Below are 18,782 nucleotides of genomic sequence, written 5' to 3' on the forward strand. Positions count from 1 at the left end.
CCCCCAAATACACACAAAACGATGGACTTTGAGTGTACCATCAAGAACGGTCCTTTCGTTCTCTCCACCTCAGGGCTTTAAGAAAATGAAGCCAAAAAAAAAAAAAAAAAAAAAAAAAAAAGCCGGGCGTGGTGGCGCACGCCTTTAGTCCCAGCACTCGGGAGGCAAAGGCAGGCGGATTTCTGAGTTCGAGGCCAGCCTGGTCTACAAAGTGAGTGCCAGGACAGCCAGGGCTACACAGAGAAACCCTGTCTCGAAAAACCAAAAAAAAAAAAAAAAAAAGAAGAAGAATCCCACTACATCTTCCAAAAAGTCCTCGCTGGGATGCAGGGCAAGAGGACTGCTGTGCGGCCGCGGCTCCTCCATAGTCCCTCGGAAGCTTATCCTCCGCGCTCCCAGAGGAGTTTCCGTCACTAACTGTCCTTCCGTTCTTATGCTTGGAATTCCCTACAGAGAGCAAACCTTAACTCTCTAATCATAGACGCATTTGCGCGGTTTTATTAAGGAGCGGGCAGTCCGCCCTACAGAGACTCTCTTCAGAGCCAGTGCCAGCTAGGCTTCCTGTGCCCCAGCTCAGGCCACGCCCCTATCCCGTGGAAGCCACGCCCTAGCCTGTGGAAGCCACGCCCCCTGGGGGGCCGGAAGCGGCGGACAGGTCAGAGGAAAACCCGGATCGCTCTGGCCGCCGAGGCAGCGTGTGCGCAGGAGGTGCCGCAGGCGTAGGCTCCGGGCCGGCCGGGTCGCGCAGACTGGCGCGGTTGCGCGCCACAGGCACTCAGGGTCCCCGCCCGGGTACGGGATGGCGGCCAGCCTATGGATGGGAGACGTGAGTCAGGGTCGCCCCTGCTCTGAAGGGAACAAGAGGGTCTCGAGTCGTAGGGGGAGGAAGGGCCTGAGAGCGGAGGGCCTTCGGATCCCAGAAGGGTGGCCGTGAACAGGAAGGGGTTTGGTGACAGAGGGAAGCCAGGTGGGGTGTGGTGGCCAATGCCTTACTCCCTGCCCTTGGCGAGGCAGGAGGATCGTCACCAGTTCGAGACTCCATAGTGAGTTCTAGGCCAGCTTGGGCTTCGTAGCGAGGCCTGCTCACCCAGGCTTTGAAAGTGGAGTCTGGACATCAGAATGAAGATTTCTCAGATGCTGACCCTATGGGGTAGAGCGTCTGGAATCCCCCTTTCCAGTTTGGAAAGATTTGGAGTGGGATGATTTGGGGGGGTGGAGTGGGAGGAACCCCAAGAATTGTTTCTAGGATCGGAAACACAGGGAGTTATATAAAGGGGAGCTATTTTATTTGTTTTTTTTTTCTTTTGTTGTTGTATTTGAGATGGGGGTCCTTCATATAGTTCTGTCTGTCCTGGAACTCATTATGTAGACTCACAGACTCCACCTGCCATTGCCTCCCTAGTGCTGGGATTAAGGGTGTGTGCCACGCCTCCCAGCAAGGGGAGCGATTTGAAGTAAAGGAGTTGGTTGGGACCGTTCCCCCTTGCGTGGTAGGAAGCTTGGCTCTCTAGTGCTGTGGAGGGGGTCCAGGACGGAGTGGGAGTGGCTCCACCCCTTACGGGGCTCCCGACCATGGGCCTGAGCCTCTCCTCTCTGCTCTGGTTTTTATGCAGCTGGAACCCTACATGGATGAGAACTTCATCTCTAGAGCCTTTGCCACCATGGGGGAGACCGTGATGAGCGTCAAAATTATCCGAAACCGCCTCACTGGGTACACCTCCCTTTTCATCTTTCCCGTTCTCGATTAATAGAGCCTGCTGCCACTGTCATTCAAGGGGATAGACCATCCCTAGCAGTAGTGAAAGTACCATGGAGGGTGGCTTACAGAGCGGAAGCGTTGAGTATTTCAGGTGTTGAGTATCCCAGTGATTCAGGGCAGGATGCTGGAACCTATTTTTGAAAACTATTGTGTGATCTTTGCTAAGTTACTGTGTGTTTCATTTAGCTTTAGTTTATTTTGCTCTTCGCTGATACAAAGTCTTCCTGTAGTAATGTAGGCTGACCTCGATCTTATGACAACCCTGCCTCCCAAGTGCCACAACCACAAGGTGTGCCAGCAATCCTGGCTCTTTTTGTTTATTTGTTTGTTAAATATTTATTTTATACACTGTCACTTTCTTCACATATACCAGAAGAGGGCATTGGATCCCATTACAGATGGTTGTGAGCCACCATGTGGTTGCTGGGAATTGAACTCAGGATCTCTAGAAGAGCAGTCTTAACCACTGAGCAATCTCTATTACCCCTCTTGATTTTTGTTGTTGTTATTGTTGTTTTTATTTATTTTTACATTTGATTACGTTTGTTTATTATGTATGTGGGGAGAAGGGTATGCAAGAGTGCAGTGCCCATGGAGGCCAGTGGTGTCAGATTCTGTGATATTCCCCTCCGTGGTTGCTGAATACCAAACTGAGGTCCCTTGGAAGAGCAGTACAAAACTCATAACTGCTGAACCAGATCTCTTTTATATAGTTTTGAGTATGTGTGACCTCACACACACTCCTCCCCCTCCCCCCCCCCCCCCGCCCCGCAAGAAATTAGGAGCATTTAGAAGTACAAGGTTGGGGTGGACAGTGAGGTGCCCAGCAGGTACAAGCACTTGCCTCGTAAGCCTGTTGACCTGAGTTGGAGACCTTGGATCCATGATAACATTGCATAGAATTCTCAAATAGTTGCTGGGTTGTAGTGCATGCATGTCTTTCACCCCAGTATTGGGAGCCACAACAAGCCAGAGCTAACATGGTGAAATCCTGCCTCAAAAAAGCAAAGATTTAGCCGGGCGTGGTGGCGCACACCTTTAATCCTAGCACTCGGGAGGTAGAGGCAGGCAAATTTCTGAATTCGAGGCCAGCCTGATCTACAAAGTGAGTTTCAGGACAGCCAGGGCTATACAGAGAAACCCTGTCTCGAAAAACAAAACAAAAAAAAGCAAAGATTTCTCAAATAATTAATATAGATATTAAAGAATTTTAAGATCTGGACATGGTAGGACATGCCTTTAATCCCAGCACTCTGGAGGCAGAAGTTGAGGTAGGTAGATCTCTGTGAGTTCAAAGCCAACGCAGCCTACGTATTGAGTTCTGGGACTGCCAGGAATCCAGAGTGAGGACCTGTCTCAAACAAATAGTGTAGAAGACAGGGTCTCATTTTCAGGACTGGCATTGAACTGGAGGCAGTCCTCTAGCCTCAGCTTCTAAACTTGAGAATCTAAAGTGTTCTGACTACAGGCAGGTGCCATCATCCTGAATTCCAGACTTATAACATACAAAGCCAACCTTTTGCTTTTCCCGTGACACCCCCCTGCCCCTTAAAACTGAACAAAGAATCAGTGGCCTTTTGTATACTAGGCAGATGCCTTAATATGGACTGTTAATTTTTGTTTTGTTTGGCTTTTCAAGACAGGGATTCTTTGTGTAGCCCTGGCCATCCTGAAACTTGGTCTGTGACTGGGCTGGCCTGGAATTTACAGAAATCCGCCTGCCTCTGACTCTTGAGTGCTGGGATCAAAGGTGTGCGCCACCACTGCCCAGCTTAATGTAGACTTTTTGAGTAGGTAAAAGTCAGTACCTTCTTGATTAATTTATTCTGGTATTTTCTCTGGGGCTATTCTTAATTTCTTGTAAGCTAGACAAAGGATCTAAAGGGTCAAGTGGGTCACATTAAGGGTTTTTGGCAGTATTTCATCACAGGTAATGTGACATATACATAATAAGTGGTTATTAAATCAGTCAGGGACTGGCCAGATTGACTGTTCTTGTACTTAAAGTTATTTCTGATTTGGAATATAGAGTGAAATAAAAATAGTGTGGTTCTATCAGAAAAAAACAGTTTTTGAAAACCATTTTTTTCAAGCTGGGTTGTGGGGCACACGCCTTTGGTTCCAGCACTTAGAAGGCAGGGGCAGGTGGATCTCTGTGAGTTTAAAGCCAGCCTGGTCTACAGAGTGAGTTATAGGACAACTAGAGCTATATAGTAAGATCCTGTTTTAACAGAAAAGAAGAGAGAGGAAAAAAAAAACAAAGAAAGAAGCCTTTTTTTTTCCTCTCCTCAGGCTGAAATGTACCTGGGCATCCTTATCGCTCTTTCTCTGCTTGCTTCCAGAATCCCAGCTGGCTACTGCTTTGTGGAATTTGCAGATTTGGCTACAGCCGAGAAGTGTTTGCATAAAATTAATGGGAAACCCCTTCCGGGAGCCACTCCTGTAAGGACACTTGGATGATGATGGCCTTGCCATTTTGGTTATCTTTAACTACTACCACATAGTGAATTGCCCTGGACACATACAGCTTTGCATTTAATCCTGTAGCCCCTGCACCGTAGGTTCTGTTAGCTTTCATCAACAGGAACCAGAAGCTCAGGGAGCTGCAGTGACTTGCTGAAGGCAATGCAGGTAGTAAGTGACAGGGCCAGGATTCAGACGGAAGACGGCTCTCCTCCAAAACCCAGGCCCTTTCCAGTCTTCAGCACTGCCTTTATGACAGAAGACTCAGAAACCGGGCTGGGATGTAGCTCAGTGGCACAGTGTTTGCCTAGCATGTCCAAGGCCCTGAGTTCAATCCCCAGCCAACACTCTTTAAGTCTTTTGCCTGATTGAGACTCTGGAACAGGCTGGTAGCAGCAAGGACACATCTCAAGAGGGTTACATTCTGCTCTTCCCACAGTTACTTAGCTTACAGCTGCCACACCTGGGCTCATAGAACCATGGAGCTGGCAGTGCCCTTCACGGTCAACCGTGCAACCCCTTCATTTTATACGGGAGAAAAGCTGAGGCTTAGAGAGGGGGAGATGTTTTGGCCAAGGTAATTTATTTCAGTTTTCTTCAAATATTGTTTGACTTTGGAAAGATCCTTCTCTGTTTTAATTTGTTCATGTGTTTTTAAATTTCCAGGCAAAACGTTTTAAACTGAATTATGCCACTTATGGGAAACAACCAGACAATAGGTGAGTAAGGAGCCACCCAAATGTAGGTCAAGCCTCCCTCAGTATGTGTCTAGACACAGGCACAAGATGTCACGGTGCCTGTTACTGCCATAGGACGGTGGAGAGTTTAACCTGCTGTAATTTGCTGCCTTCTGAAGGACACTGTCCCACTCCCTGGCCTCCATTGTGCCAAGGCAATGCCTTTCCTTCTTTGGATGGCACAGGACACAGTCTCATGTGTTCCAGACTGGCCTCAGGCTCCCTGTGTAGTCAAGGATGACCTTAAATTCTAATCCGCTTCTTCCATCTTCCTTCCATGTGCTGCGATTAATATGTGTGCTTCCCCCACCCCCCACCCCTCCCCATGTCAGTGCTCCTGAGTGAGCCCTGCACTTTGTGCTTGGAAAGTGTCTTAGTCACTGTTCTAATTTTGTGATGAGAGCACTGTGACTAACGTGACTTTTGTTTTGTTTTGTTTTTTGAGACAGGGTTTCTCTGTGTAGCCCTGGCTGTCCTGGAACTCACTTTGTAGACCAGGCTGGCCTCAAACTCAGAAATCTGCCTGCCTCTGCCTCTGCCTCCCGAGTGCTGGGATTAAAGGCGTGCGCCACCACGCCCGGCCCAACGTGACTCTTAACTGGACTTAGAGTTTCAGAGGTTTAGTCCATTGTCATGGCAGGGAGCGTGGCAGCAGGCATTGCTGGAGAGTAGCTGAGTAGACGGACTTGGCATGGCACACTTCTGTTATGGAGGCCACCTCCTGGTCCTTCTAATCCTATCAGAGACTAAGCATGCACAGACTGCGCCATGGGGAGCGGGGAACCTTTCTTATTTGAACTACTACAGGAGACAAAGAGTACCCTCAGCTCTCCTACTTGTTTGTTTACTGGGGTTTTTTGGGGTTTTTTTTTTTTTTTTTTTTTTGGTTTTTTGGTTTTGTTTGTTTGTTTGTTTTTGAGACAGGGTTTCTCTGTATCCCAGGCAGTCCTGGAACTCACTCTGTAGACCAGGGTAGTCTCACACTTAGAGACCTGCCTGCCTCTGCCTCCCAAGTTCTTGGAGTAAAAGCATGCACCATTGCCCCCTGGAATTACTTTTTGTTTTATGGAGGGTGTCATTCTGTAGCCCACACTGACCTAGTCATTAGGTTGCCCAGACTGGCCTCAGCTCACAGCAGCCCTCCTTATGCTGTGGGTGTGTACCACCATGCCTAACAGGGCTGTGTCATCTTTCTGGTCCTTCCCCAGCCTTCCATCCCATTAACTTTCCAGGTTTTGAATTTTCAATGGCTGTCTGGAAGTATTTGTCTACAGAGTTAGGAATTTAACAGTCCAGGCAGGACCAGGCAGTCCAGTTTTGCATTTCCACATTGGAAGCAGTCCTGCCCGTGTCACAGAGCTTCAGCCCCATCGCAGCCTTTAGAGACAGCACTGTGGTCAGGCTTGGTGGCTCTCTGCCAGCCCTGCTCTCAGCACTTGGGAGGTAGAAACAAGAGGAAGATGGCAAGTTGGAGGTCATCGTGATCTACATAGTGAGTTCGAGGCTAGCCAGGGCCATAGAGTGAGACCCTCATTCAGAAAAAAATTGAGTTGCTCTCCATAGGCTAAATAGTTTTCAGAAATTCTTAAGACGGTTTCCCCGATGCTTTCCAAGCTAGTTATGCGTTGGCTGCAGGAGAGTGTATTGTTCCTGCAGAGCTCCACTCTTCAGAATGTGTTCATGGTTGTGTGCAAGGAGCAGCCTCACAAGTGCTCATTAAAACGTGTGTGATGTGGAGCTGTGGAGAGGAATCCCAGACAGCCTGATAATAGAAAGCGGGTCGGTTATAATACATTCATTTACTAGACTGCTCACAAGTCATGTTCTAGACCTGACATCATGGTGTTGACGATATGGCTGTGTTGCCTAGGCTGACCGCAGACTCCTACTGTAGCCCCTGATGGCCTGAGATTTACAGGGGAAATTCACTGCATCCAATTTGGGCATTATATGAGAACTAAAAATAGCAAAATGAAATGTAATGGATCATACTGGAGTTTTGTAAGTTCAAAAGAAATGACGGGGCTGGGGGGTGTAGCTCACTGGGCAGAATGTTTACACAAGGAGTCCTGGGTTCAAAGCCCAGCACCAAGTAAAATGGCATAGAGACGCACATTTATAATCCTAGCACATGGGAGGTGGGGGCAGGTAGATCAGGCGTTCTAGGTCATCCTAAGCAAACTATGGAGTTTGAGCTAGCCTGACGTATATGAGAGTGTTTCAAAAAGCAGACAATGGGCTAGAGAGATGGCTCAGCAGTTAGGAGAAGGTCTTGCCCTGGTAGAGCTCCTTTCCACCATGTGTATAGGCATGGAGGCAAGGTCTCATGTAAACAAGGCCAACTTTGAACTTGCTGTACACCTGAAGGGGACCTTGAACTTGTGAATCCTCCTGACTCCCAGGGCGTGAGCTACCATACCTGTCCACTAATTTTATTTTTCTTTGTGAGTTTTTATTTGTTGTATTTTTGTGTTGTTTTGTTTATTTATTTTGGCTTTTTGAGACAGAGTTTCTCTGTATAGTCCTGGCTCTCCTGAAACTCACTCTGTAGACCAGGCTGGCCTTGAACTCAGAGAGGTCTGCCCACCATTGACTAATTGGTGCTGGGATCAAAGGTGTGTGCCACCACTGCCCAGCTTCTTTGCGAGTTGTTATATTCTAATTTTTCACAAAGAATATGTATCATGCTTGAAATGCTAAAATAAGACCTGGTAGCACAAGACAAAAACTGAATCTCACACAAAATACATTTGTAAACATTTCTAGAAAAAGTTTGTTGGCCAAACTCCAGCAGAGTTTGAGCATTTCATCCTGACTAAGTTTTAGTTCTTTAGGAGATAAAGGTCTTGTTTTATTTTATCGTTACATTTATCATGTTTAGCCTTTTTTTTTTTTTTTTTTTTTTTTTTTTTTGGTTTTTCGAGACAGGGTTTCTCTGTGTAGCCCTGGCTGTCCTGGCACTCACTTTGTAGACCAGGCTGGCCTCGAACTCAGAAATCCGCCTGCCTCTGCCTCCGGAGTGCTGGGATTAAAGGCGTGCGCCACCACGCCCAGCTAGCCTTTTTTTAAATCCTTGCATGACTCTGATCTGTCCCTTCATCTGATCATTCTCTCTTTGTCTCTCTGTGTCTCTCTGTCTCTGTCTCTCTCTCTGTCTCTCTCTCTCTGTCTCTCTCTCTCTCTGTCTCTCTCTCTCTGTCTCTCTCTCTGTCTCTCTGTCTGTCTCTCTCTTGCTCTTGCTCTCGATCTCTCGCTCTCTGGCTCCCTAGCTTTTTTTTTTTCTTTTTTGAAACAGGTTTCGCTATGTACCCTTGGCTGTACTAGAACTCACAGAGGTTGGCCTGCCTCTGAAACTTGCTCTGTAGACCAGGCTGACCTCAGAGTCACAGAGCTCTTGATTCTTAAAGACAGACAAGTTTTGTGCAGTGTCTGGGGAATTTGGGGCATGGTATTATTTCCATAACTCCTCTGCCAATGCAGCGTGTGCCTGTCACTCAATTTCGGCATTCAGGAGGCTTTGACAGGAGGATTGCTGGGAGTTTGAGGCTACCCTGGACTCTATAGCAGTCATTTTTGTCTTAAAAAAGCGAAGTGGAGAAAGGAGATTCAGACTGACTGTGGGGTTTGACGTTTTGCCGCCTCTTCTCTTCTCTCAGCCCTGAGTACTCCCTGTTTGTGGGGGACCTGACCCCCGACGTGGACGATGGCATGCTGTATGAGTTCTTTGTCAAAGTCTACCCGTCCTGCCGGGGCGGCAAGGTGGTTTTGGACCCGACAGGCGTGTCTAAGTAAGGCCTTACCTGCTGTTTATGTTACCTCTTTGTTGTGCATTCCTACCCTCTGGGGGGAGTATCAAAGAGACCCTAGGGAGGGTGGTGGCTCAGAGTGAGAGCTTTCCAGCCAGGCAACCTGGTTTGAACCTAGGGCCATCACTGACAAGGGCTGTGTACTAGACAAGTCACAGATAGTCCCTATTTTCTAATCTATAAACTAAGGCAATCTAAGAGTATGGCACTTACATGGCTGACATAAGGATTAGGGGAAGTAATATAAAGAGCTATTTGTTGCCGTACTTATCTCTGTTACTAAGGTTTTCTGCGCAGTTAAAAATGTTATAGTTGGGCTGGTGAGATGGCTCAGCGGGTAAGAGCACCCGACTGCTCTTCCGAAGGTCCAGAGTTCAAATCCCAGCAACCACATGGTGGCTCACAACCATCCGTAACGAGATCTGGCGCCCTCTTCTGGAGTGTCTGAAGACAGCTACAGTGTACTTACATATAATAAATAAATAAATCTTTAAAAAAAAAAAATGTTATAGTTTAGCCTCCTGTGGCAGTGCACACCTGTATTCCCAGCACTTGGGAAGTGGAAGACTGGAAAATGAAAGCCATCTATCTTTGAATATTTGATGAGTTCAAGACCAGCCTGAGCTACATGAAACTCTTTTTTTTTTTTTTTTTTTTTTGGTTTTTTGAGACAGGGTTTCTCTGTGCAGTCCTGGCTGTCCTGGAACTCACTCTGTAGTCCAGTCTGGCCTCGAACTCATAAATCCACCTGCCTCTGCCTCCCAAGTGCTGGGATTAAAGGCATGCGCCACCACTGCCCGGCTGAAACTCTTTCTTAATATACCTCCCCTAAGAAAAGAAAAAGCTTTCCATTTTAAAATGGAGAGACCTGTCATTGGAGGGTAGAAGCTAAGGATTTTGAACTGAACCCAGCTTAGACTACAGAGCAAGACCCTACATTAAAATATAAAACAAGAAAAGTCAGGCTGGACATGTGGACTTTATAATCCCAGTTGCTCTGCCGAAGCACAAAGATTGCAAATTTGAGTCACTGTATGCTGCACAATGAGTTTAAGGGTAGCCTCGGCAACATCACAAAACCCTATCTGAGAAAAATAAAGGTGACCACTTAGTCTACAGAGCAAGTTCCAGGATAGCCTGAGTATGAGGACTAACTACACTAGAGAAACCCTGTCATAATAATAATAATAATAATAATAATAGTAATAATAGCAATTATATAATATATAATAAAGCACAGTCAAATGGCTGGCACGTAGCATTAGGGAGCTTATTTAGTGTGGACAAGGTCCTGAGCCTGATTTCGCAACTCTAGGAAGGAAGGAGGCTCTTTTTTTTTTCTTCTCTCTCTCTCTTAACTGTGCATAGAACTGAACCCAGTCATACACCCCATTCCAAGAAATTTCAGTACTCAGGGTTGTACCCAGGTACTTACTGTGCCAAACCAGAGTCCTACCAGAGCCACGTCCTCAGTCCTGTCTCCCTATTTTTCTTCCATGTGGTCATAGCTAGCCTCAGACTCACAGTTCCCCATGCTCGTCTTCCTCTGTGTTAGAATTACAGGCATGCGCCGCCAGCAGCAGCTAAAAGGCTGGCTCGTTTTGTTTTGTTGAGACAGGGTTTCTCTGTGTAGCCCTTGCTGTCCTGGAACTCACTTTGTAGACCAGGCTGGCCTCGAACTCAGAAATCCGCCTGCCTCTGCCTCCCGAGTGCTGGGACTAAAGGCGTGCGCCACCATGCCCGGCTGTGCTGCACTTTCTTGATTAGTGTAGTCCTTACTCTCAGGCTTTGGGAGTGTGACCTAAAGTTCAGGCCTGGTTTTGTTGTATGTGACTTCCGTCAAGTTTTCAAACCTCTCTGAAGTTTAAGGCTGCTTCTTAGTGTGGGGTAGCACTCTGTGTGGTGAGATACTGAGAATGTCCTCGCCAGCACGAGGTAGGGGTACATAATAGGTACTCACTAACTATGGGTGTCATGGACAATCTCTGAGTAGAGTCTGACCTCCAAGGAGCAGGAGCCAGGACTGTCCCTAAGTGCTTTCCCACACAGCAGAAAGTGAAAAGTCTGCAGGCTGATGTCACCTGTCCCCACAGCTACACCACACCGTGGTAACAGTGATTTGGGAGAGAACCTACTGTTTGGGAAGGAGCCCTGGGTGCGTGTGGAGGAGAACGGGGGACTAGACTGAAGAAGGACTTCCCACAATGTCAGGTTCACACTGTGCCTGCCACTGACTGCTCTGTGCTGTTTGATGGGACCCCCTCTCCCTTCCCTGCCTTTCTCTTCCGTGTTCCAGTCCACCTCTTCCTACCCCCTCTTGTCCGTGATTCTTCCTGTAGGCTTTGTCACATTGTGATCTGAGCAGTGTATTGGTTTTTTTCTCCCTCCAGGGGCTATGGTTTTGTGAAATTCACAGATGAGTTGGAACAGAAGCGAGCCTTGACGGAGTGCCAGGGAGCAGTGGGACTGGGGTGTAAACCCGTGCGGCTGAGTGTGGCCATCCCTAAAGCGTGAGTCCTGCAGAGAGCCGAGGCGGAGTCAGGACAGCAGATGTGGGAATCGAAGCTGTAGAGAGGCAGAGGTCACAGTTATCATGTGCTTTGGTCGGGCTGTGTGTGGGGGACAAACTAGTGTAGCCACACACCCCAGAAGCCATAGGTAGGGAGTCAGGCATTGAGGGTAGGAATGGGGGAATGCTGTTTGGTTCTATGTCCTGACTTTCTGCCCAGCAGCTGCTATTGGGAAAAATATATATAGAAGTAGGTAGAATGAAGCAAGGGGAACTTTTCTTCCAGTTTCAGCCTTATTTATATTGAGGCTCCTAAAGTCCCTGATAGGGTCTCTTACAGTGGGAATGACTGGCTAAGAACTCTGAGCAGTTGAGGCTGTGGAGACAGTTCACTGACTGCTCTCCAAGAGGTTCTAGGTTCAATTCCCAGCACCTACATCGCACCTCACAGCCATTTACATCTCTAGCTCCAGGTTCCAACACTTTCCCATAGATAAGACGTGCAGGCAAAACACCGTGCATATAAGATAAAGAGAAATAAGGTATTTTATAAGAGTTCTAAACAACTTCTGAAATACTGTGTCTCACTTAACTGTCACGCTAGGTCGGCAGAAAGTTCTTGTGAGCCCAAGTGTCAATCTTACACAAACACAAAACAGTTTTTCCATCAGTGACATCGGGAACTCACAGAAACCCACCTGCCTCTGCCTCCAAGTGCTGACATTAAAGGTGTGTGTCACCAGGCCTGGCCCCTGAGTGACATTTCTTATCCTTCAGTCAATGCAGTACGGCCAAGCAGGTGGAGATTTCACTCGCTCGCCCGGAGGCGTTGGTGGCATCTGAAAATATTTTAAGTCATTATAACAGAGGATGTGCTAGCAGCATCCAGGCGGTCATAGTTAGCGGTGCTGCTGCGATGCACAGGGCAGCCCTATAGCTAGGACTTAGGTGGCAACACCCCTACCACTGTCAGGAACGAGGCTGAGATATCTTTACCAAAATGAACAAGGGCAGCCAAACTTCAGGATTGACCTTCCCCATGGTCCTGTTGAAGCAACAAAGACTTGAATGTTCAGATTAAAGTGATCAGAGTAGCCTGGCATGGTGGTGCACACCTTTAATCCCAGCACTTGGAAGGCAGAGGCAGGCAGATTTCTGAGTTCGAGGCCAGCCTGGTCTACAAAGTGAGTTCCAGTACAGCCAGGGCTACACAGAGAAACCCTGTCTCAAAAAAACAAACAAACAAAAAAAAGAAATGATCAGAGCAAGTATATGGACCAGGAGGCCCAGCAGAGAAAGACTGTTTTTAAAGGAATTAGCAGGTCTAGGAGATGTTCTTCCAGAGGACCTAAGTTCCTCTTCCAGCACCCACTTTGGGCTGTTCACAGCCACCTATGACTTTAGCCCCAGGGGATCCGATACCCTCTTCTGCCCTCAATACACATCTCCACACAGAATCACAAAAGTAAATCTTTAAAGTCTTTACTTCATTATTCTGAATTGGCTGTAATGCCAGAATTAGTGCCACATGCCTGTAATTCCAGTACTTGGGGCTGAGATGGGACAGTCAGACAGACTCCAGGACAGCACTGTAAAACCCTGTGGTGCAGACAAGCCGACTGAACATGTAAATAGTAATTACCACCTCTCACCTCCCTTCCAGGATCCTAGGTTACGCGTAAGTCAGCTACAAGTGCTAGGATTCATTGCTTGTAACTCTGGGTTCAAACCCAGAGCCTGGCATTCAGTTTTGAATTTCATAAGTCATATGTATTTTTTCCTTAGCTTATTTCATATACACACTTTTCCATGCAGTGGCACGCTTGTATGAATGTGGTTTTATTTTCTGTTTGGTGCCAGTGGGTATTAAGACCTCATATTCTCTTCATGGAAGCATGCTCCTGTCTGTGATCTTATTTTTAAATACTGCAGTATAGTCTTTTATGTATGAGTTCTGTCCAACAATTCCTTTGTTGTCCATCATTTTGCCTGTTTCCGGTATTTTTTTTGCAATTAGACGCTGGCAATATAGCTATAAACAGAAACAAAGGCCCATGTGCAAACTTCTAATTTGTTCTATCTGTGCCACACTGAACACTGTTGTTAGTAATCCATGCCCACCCCTGGGGAGGTGCCCTCAAGCCCTCAGGATAAGGATTGGCAGGCCCTGGAGAGAGCAGAGCCTAAAGGAGACACTAGGAGCCCAGGTGAGGGAGACTAATTTCAGTTACCATCAGCACAGTGGGAGAGATCAGTAGATTCATAGAGGAGAGGTCAGAATGGTGACTGGTGGGTACACCTGCCTAGCACTGGCAGGTAGGACACAGCCTACAGAGAGGCATCCTGGTCCACAGCTGGCTGCTTCCATAATCAGCAGTTGGTTTTGCTTAGCAGTAGCTGAGTCCCCTTCCCTAAGAAAGCAGCTTAAAAGTGCTCAGTCAAGTGTTGCCGCCTCTGCCCTGCCAGGTGTTCTCAGCTCATGCTAACAGCTTCCTGTGTGGCTTGGTTAGCATTGCAATGGAGGAGTCAGCCTCTGGCTCTGGCATGTTTCTGGTGTCACTGGACACTCTTAGCTCATATTTCTGGGTGGAACCCATGTCAATTGCTTGAGCGTCACTTGTACTCCTGAGATTGTCACAGTTAGGAAGGATTACCACTGAGATGGTAATGGCCTGATTCTGAAGTTCCTCCACACGTGGCTTTTATGTCTTTGAAAGCAGTGATCCTTTGTGGATTTGGCATCCTGTCTTTGGTTGGGAATGGGGTTGGTCACAGGACCTAAAGAAGAAAGGAACGTGAGAATTATGTGTCGCCCTGGTCCTATAATCGGCCTTGGGCAAGTAACTGGACTTTATTCTTTTTTTCCCAAGATGGTCAGACTATTTAGCCCTGCCTCCACCTTCCAGGGGCTGGCATTGAAGCCCTGACACCTGGCACAATTTTTAATTTTTAAGACATTTTCAATCATTTTACTTATTATATAATACGTCTGTTTGTGCCCACAAAGATGTGCACGGCCCACTAAGCACAGGCCAGAGGTCAGCTGTGTGGCGCTGGTTCTCTATCTGTGTGTGGGCTGCCAGGCTTAGGCATCTTTATCCACTGAGCCATCTGTCCATTCCCAACTGTTCAGAGGTTCAGTTTTCTCCATGGAATGATGGGACGGTAAATATTACCTCTATTGTATATATCCCCAACACTGTAAAAATCATGTCCAAATCCCAAGGAACTCCTCAAATAAGGCAGCTGGGGGAGGGGAGAGCTCCAGGTGGAGCATTGCTTAGCCTGTGCAAGGCTGTTCATTCCACAGCAATTAACATTCCTGCAGAGACTTAAGGGTGCTGCAGTGCAGGCAAGGCGATATCACAGGCTAAAGTTCCAAGTCCATCTTGAATCATCTTAAACCCAGATTTTCTATTTTTTGTTTGTTTTTGTTTTTCAAGACAGGGTTTCTCCGTATAGCCCTGGCTGTCCTGGAACTCACTCTGTAGACCAGGCTGGCCTCGAACTTAGAAATCCACCTGCTTCTGCCTCCCGAGTGCCGGGATTAAAGGCGTGCACCACCACGCCCGGCACCCAGATTTTCGATTTATTTTTTTATTTTATGTTTTTATCATTTTGAGGGGAAGAGTTTCTCTATGTAGCCTTGTCATCTTGGAACTCACACTGTAGGCCAGCCTGTCCTCAAACTGTGCATCCCAAGTGCTAGGATTAAAGATGGTGTGTCATCACTGTCCAGCTAGCCCAGATTTTTTATGCTGTGTTTTCCTGAGGTTTTTTTTTTTTTTTTTTTTTTTTTTTTTGGTTTTTCGAGACAGGGTTTCTCAGTGTAGCCCTGGCTGTCCTGGAACTCACTTTGTAGACCAGGCTGGCCTCGAACTCAGAAATCCACCTGCCTCTGCCTCCCGAGTGCTGGGATTAAAGGCGTGCGCCACCACGCCCGGCTTTTTCCTGAGTTTTTGCAACTGTCAAAAAAAAGGGGGTGGGGGGAGGAAAGAATCTCCCAAGATCCTTGAGAATTGAAGGTTGAAGAAATGGCTTAGCGGTTAAGAGCACTGACTGTTAGGGGCCCTGAGTTCAGTTTTGAGCACCCACATGACAGTTTACAGCTCTCTGAGATCCAATGCAAAACATCCATATACGTAAATTACATAAAAAACCCTTAAAAAAAAGATTTATTTATTTTATATGAGTACACTGTCACTCCCCTCAGACACACCAGAAGAGGGCATCAGATCCCATTACAGATGGTTGTGAACCATCATGTGGTTGTTGGGAATTGAACTCAGGACCTCTGGAAGAGCAGTTTTCTTAACCACTGAGCCATCTCCAGCCCAACAAATCTTTTTTTAAAAAAAGGATTTAGAAGCCGGCCATGGTGGTGCACGCCTTTAATCCCAGCACTCGGGAGGTAAAGGCAGGTGAATTTCTGAATTCAAGGCCAGCCTGGTCTACAGAGTGAGTTCCAGGACAGCCAGGACTATACAGAGAAACCCTGTCTCGAAAAATCAAAAAATCAAAAATAAAAAAAAAAAAATAGAAAAGGATTTGGGTGGGGGGGAAGGGCCTGACAAGGTGGACAGCTGAGCAGGAAAGGCCTTCATCTTAAGAGCCTGGGTTTTGCAGACTGCCTAGGGTTCTGTTTGTTCCTTAGTCACTTGGACCAATCACTTAAAACGCTCTGTTCTGTGTCCCCATCTGTATAGCAAGGATGGGATAGGGAGTGTGCAGGACAATAGGTGTGGACCCTCCCAGAGCACCTGCACAATCCTTGGTCAAAGGAAATGTCCTCTTACTCCTTGTTCTGTTTCATGTTAGGAGCCGGGTAAAGCCAGTGGAGTACAGCCAGATGTACAGTTACAGCTACAACCAGTATTACCAGCAGTACCAGAACTACTATGCCCAGTGGGGCTATGACCAGAACACAGGCAGCTACAGCTACAGCTACCCCCAGTATGGCTACACCCAGAGCACCATGCAGGTAACCATGGTTGGCAACCCTCGGGTCTCACCGTGCCTCCAGGGACCATCATTCCACACAGAAATATGTTCATGGGCGTGAGCCTTGAGAACGTGGGGAGGGCTGGGGAGACCCAGTTCCACTTGTCCAAAGCCAGCCAAGATTTTCTCAAGTTCCTCACCATCCTATCCTCTCTTTACAGACATATGAAGAGGTTGGGGATGATGCTCTGGAAGGTAAGAGTCCCTGCATGCCCCTGCCAGCTGTCACAGGGACATAGCCCTCAGCTGGATGCTAAGGGACACCCAAGGATGTATGTGCTTGCTTTTTGTTGTTTTTCAAGACAGAGATTCTCCATGTGGCCCTGGCTCTTCTGGAACTCTGATCCACCTCCCTCTGCTCCCAGAGAGTGCTTGTAATGGGAGTAGACACACCCACCATTGCAGCCATCTGCTGAGATAGGAGATGAGTGACTGTCCCAGGAGCCCATTATTTCCAAGTGTTGCTCTCTGCCCACCCAGTGTCTCTGTAGCAGAAACACTGTTACTTTGTATTTGTTGTTTATTTTGTGTGCTTTGGTGTTTTGCCTGCATGTATGCCTGTATGAGGGTCAGGGACCTTCTGGAACTTGAGTTACTTACGCAGTTGTGAGCCACTGTGGGTACTAGGAATTGAACTCAGGACCTCTGGAAGAGCAGCCAGTGCTTTTAACCACTGAGTCATCTCTCCAGCCCCTACTTTTTTACCAGTTGTAAGGTTTATTTTGTGTCTTTATAGTCTTCTATTTTTCAGATTGCTTTTTCTTTTAGTACTGGACATAGAACTTAAGGCCCCCTATTATGCTAGGGAAGTTCTGACACTGAGCTACATCCCACTATACATTTTTGAAATGACATCTTTTTTGATTAGCATTTGGGAGGCTGGCATAAGCATCCAGGCCAGCCTGTGCAGTGAGTTCCAGGGGAACATATAGTTCTCAAGGAAAAATCAATGGGCTTCAAAATTTAGAGAAAAAAACAAACACTGAAATACACTAGGAATCACCCTAACCCCACAGCCTTTGTTTTGGTTTGAATATTGGGGTGACTTTCACTGTAGCTACAGACGATCTTGAACTCCTGCTTCCTCCTGCTTCCTCCTCCAAGTGCTGGATTACAGGAGGCCTGGGCCACCACATTCGGCCACAAGTTTCCCTAAAACACAGCTAATAAGCTTTAAAATGAGATAAAATGATGACTTTGAGTTCAAGTTGGATTACACACTGAGACTTTGTATCAAAAGAGAGACCAGGTGTGGTAGGCAGTACAAGCCTTTAAACACACTGCCTGCCAAGCTAAGACAGGGAGGGGTATCTCTGAGTCTGAGGCCAGCCTGGTCTGTCTACACAGTGCCAGAAAATCGAGGTGGAAAGCAACTCAGTGTGGTGTGGTCGTACCAGGCTTTAGACCCAGCATTGGCGAGCAGACAGGGCCACACAGTAGGACTCCCGAGAGACACTGCACTGAGGACTTCTCTTTGTAAAACTCAGCATGGTAGAGCACCTCAGAACCCTCCAGGCTGATGTAGGATTGAGTTTAAGATTCACCTGGCTGGGCAGTGGTGGCACACGCCTTTAATCTCAGCACTTGGGGGGGTGGGGGGGATGACATGACACAGGCGGATTTCTGAGTTTGAGGCCACCCTGGTCTACAGAGTTAGTTCCAGGACAGCAAGGGCTATACAGAGAAACCCTTTCTCGAAAAACAAAAAAACAAAATTCACCAGGACTACAGACCCTGTCTCAAAACCCAAAGGTCTGGTAATTAAACTCATGATTCATCTGCCTCCACCCACGGAATAGTTATATGGGTGCCACTATACCTTGAAAATTTGTGATCTGAGAGGACTAGGTCCCCCGTTTCAGGTGGCACTTTATATTCATTAGCTTAAATGTTTCCCAAGCCCATATTTCATTTTTTTTAGGTTTTTATTTATGAATACACTGTAGCTCACTTCAAACACACCAGAAGAGAGCATCAGATTCAATTACAGATGGTTGTGAGCCACCATGTGGTTTCTGGGATTTGAACTCAGGACCTCTAGAAGAGCAGTCAGTTCTCTTAACTCCATCTCTCCAGACAGGCATGGCTTTGAATATTGGAGGGACAGTAGCTGCCATGCTCCAAATCTCAATGTTCCTCTTGCTCAGACACCGACCTAGGAAGCCTGAACCCTCCTTGAAACTGGTCTTAGCTTACCTAACCTTGTCATTTTCCTGCAGACCCAGCACCACAGCTGGATGTGACTGAAGCCAACAAGGAGTTCATGGAGCAGAGCGAGGAACTGTATGATGCTCTGATGGACTGTCACTGGCAGCCCCTGGACACTGTGTCCTCAGAGATCCCAGCTATGATGTAAGCAGGACATGAAGACAGAGGCCTAGAGCAATGACCCATTTTCTATTGTGAAGCTTCTATCTTTTTGGATGTGATTTATAATGTTTTAATAAATTACTGTTTCCTGAGCCAGGCGTGGTGGCGCACGCCTTTAATCCCAGCACTCGGGAGGC

At 47.2% G+C, this 18,782-nt stretch overlaps 1 protein-coding gene across 5 annotated transcripts; it reads left to right on the top strand.

Moving 5' to 3' along the window:
• Positions 1–647: 647 nt before the first annotated feature.
• Trnau1ap (tRNA selenocysteine 1 associated protein 1) lies at positions 648–18,737 on the top strand. 5 transcript variants are annotated; one of them, XM_021160488.3, is made up of 9 exons: positions 651–826; positions 1,614–1,711; positions 4,102–4,201; positions 4,889–4,941; positions 8,616–8,747; positions 11,156–11,275; positions 16,093–16,255; positions 16,437–16,470; positions 18,495–18,737. In XM_021160488.3, the coding sequence occupies exons 1-9, from the start codon at positions 800–802 to the stop codon at positions 18,629–18,631; spliced, it is 864 nt and encodes a 287-aa protein (XP_021016147.1). In that variant the 5' UTR covers positions 651–799; the 3' UTR covers positions 18,632–18,737. The 5 variants fall into 5 exon arrangements, with proteins under 5 accessions (XP_085695014.1, XP_021016147.1, XP_021016149.1 ...); XM_085838888.1 differs by lacking the exon at positions 1,614–1,711 and having other exon boundaries at positions 648–826; XM_021160490.3 differs by lacking the exon at positions 11,156–11,275.
• The last annotated feature ends 45 nt before the right edge of the window (positions 18,738–18,782 follow it).

The sequence above is a fragment of the Mus caroli genome, unplaced genomic scaffold, assembly GCF_978045245.1.
Source record: "Mus caroli unplaced genomic scaffold, Mus_caroli_1 scaffold_6, whole genome shotgun sequence".
Classification (NCBI taxonomy): Eukaryota; Metazoa; Chordata; class Mammalia; order Rodentia; family Muridae; genus Mus; species Mus caroli.

What these genes read in the sequence shown, in the direction of transcription:
- Trnau1ap (XM_021160488.3), top strand. Translation starts at nt 800, where the DNA reads ATGGCGGCCAGCCTATGGATGGGAGAC. An exon ending in CCCTTCCGGGAGCCACTCCT is followed by an intron (nt 4,202 to 4,888) that starts GTAAGGACACTT and finishes TTAAATTTCCAG; the next exon opens with GCAAAACGTTTTAAACTGAA. An exon ending in GGGAAACAACCAGACAATAG is followed by an intron (nt 4,942 to 8,615) that starts GTGAGTAAGGAG and finishes CTCTTCTCTCAG; the next exon opens with CCCTGAGTACTCCCTGTTTG.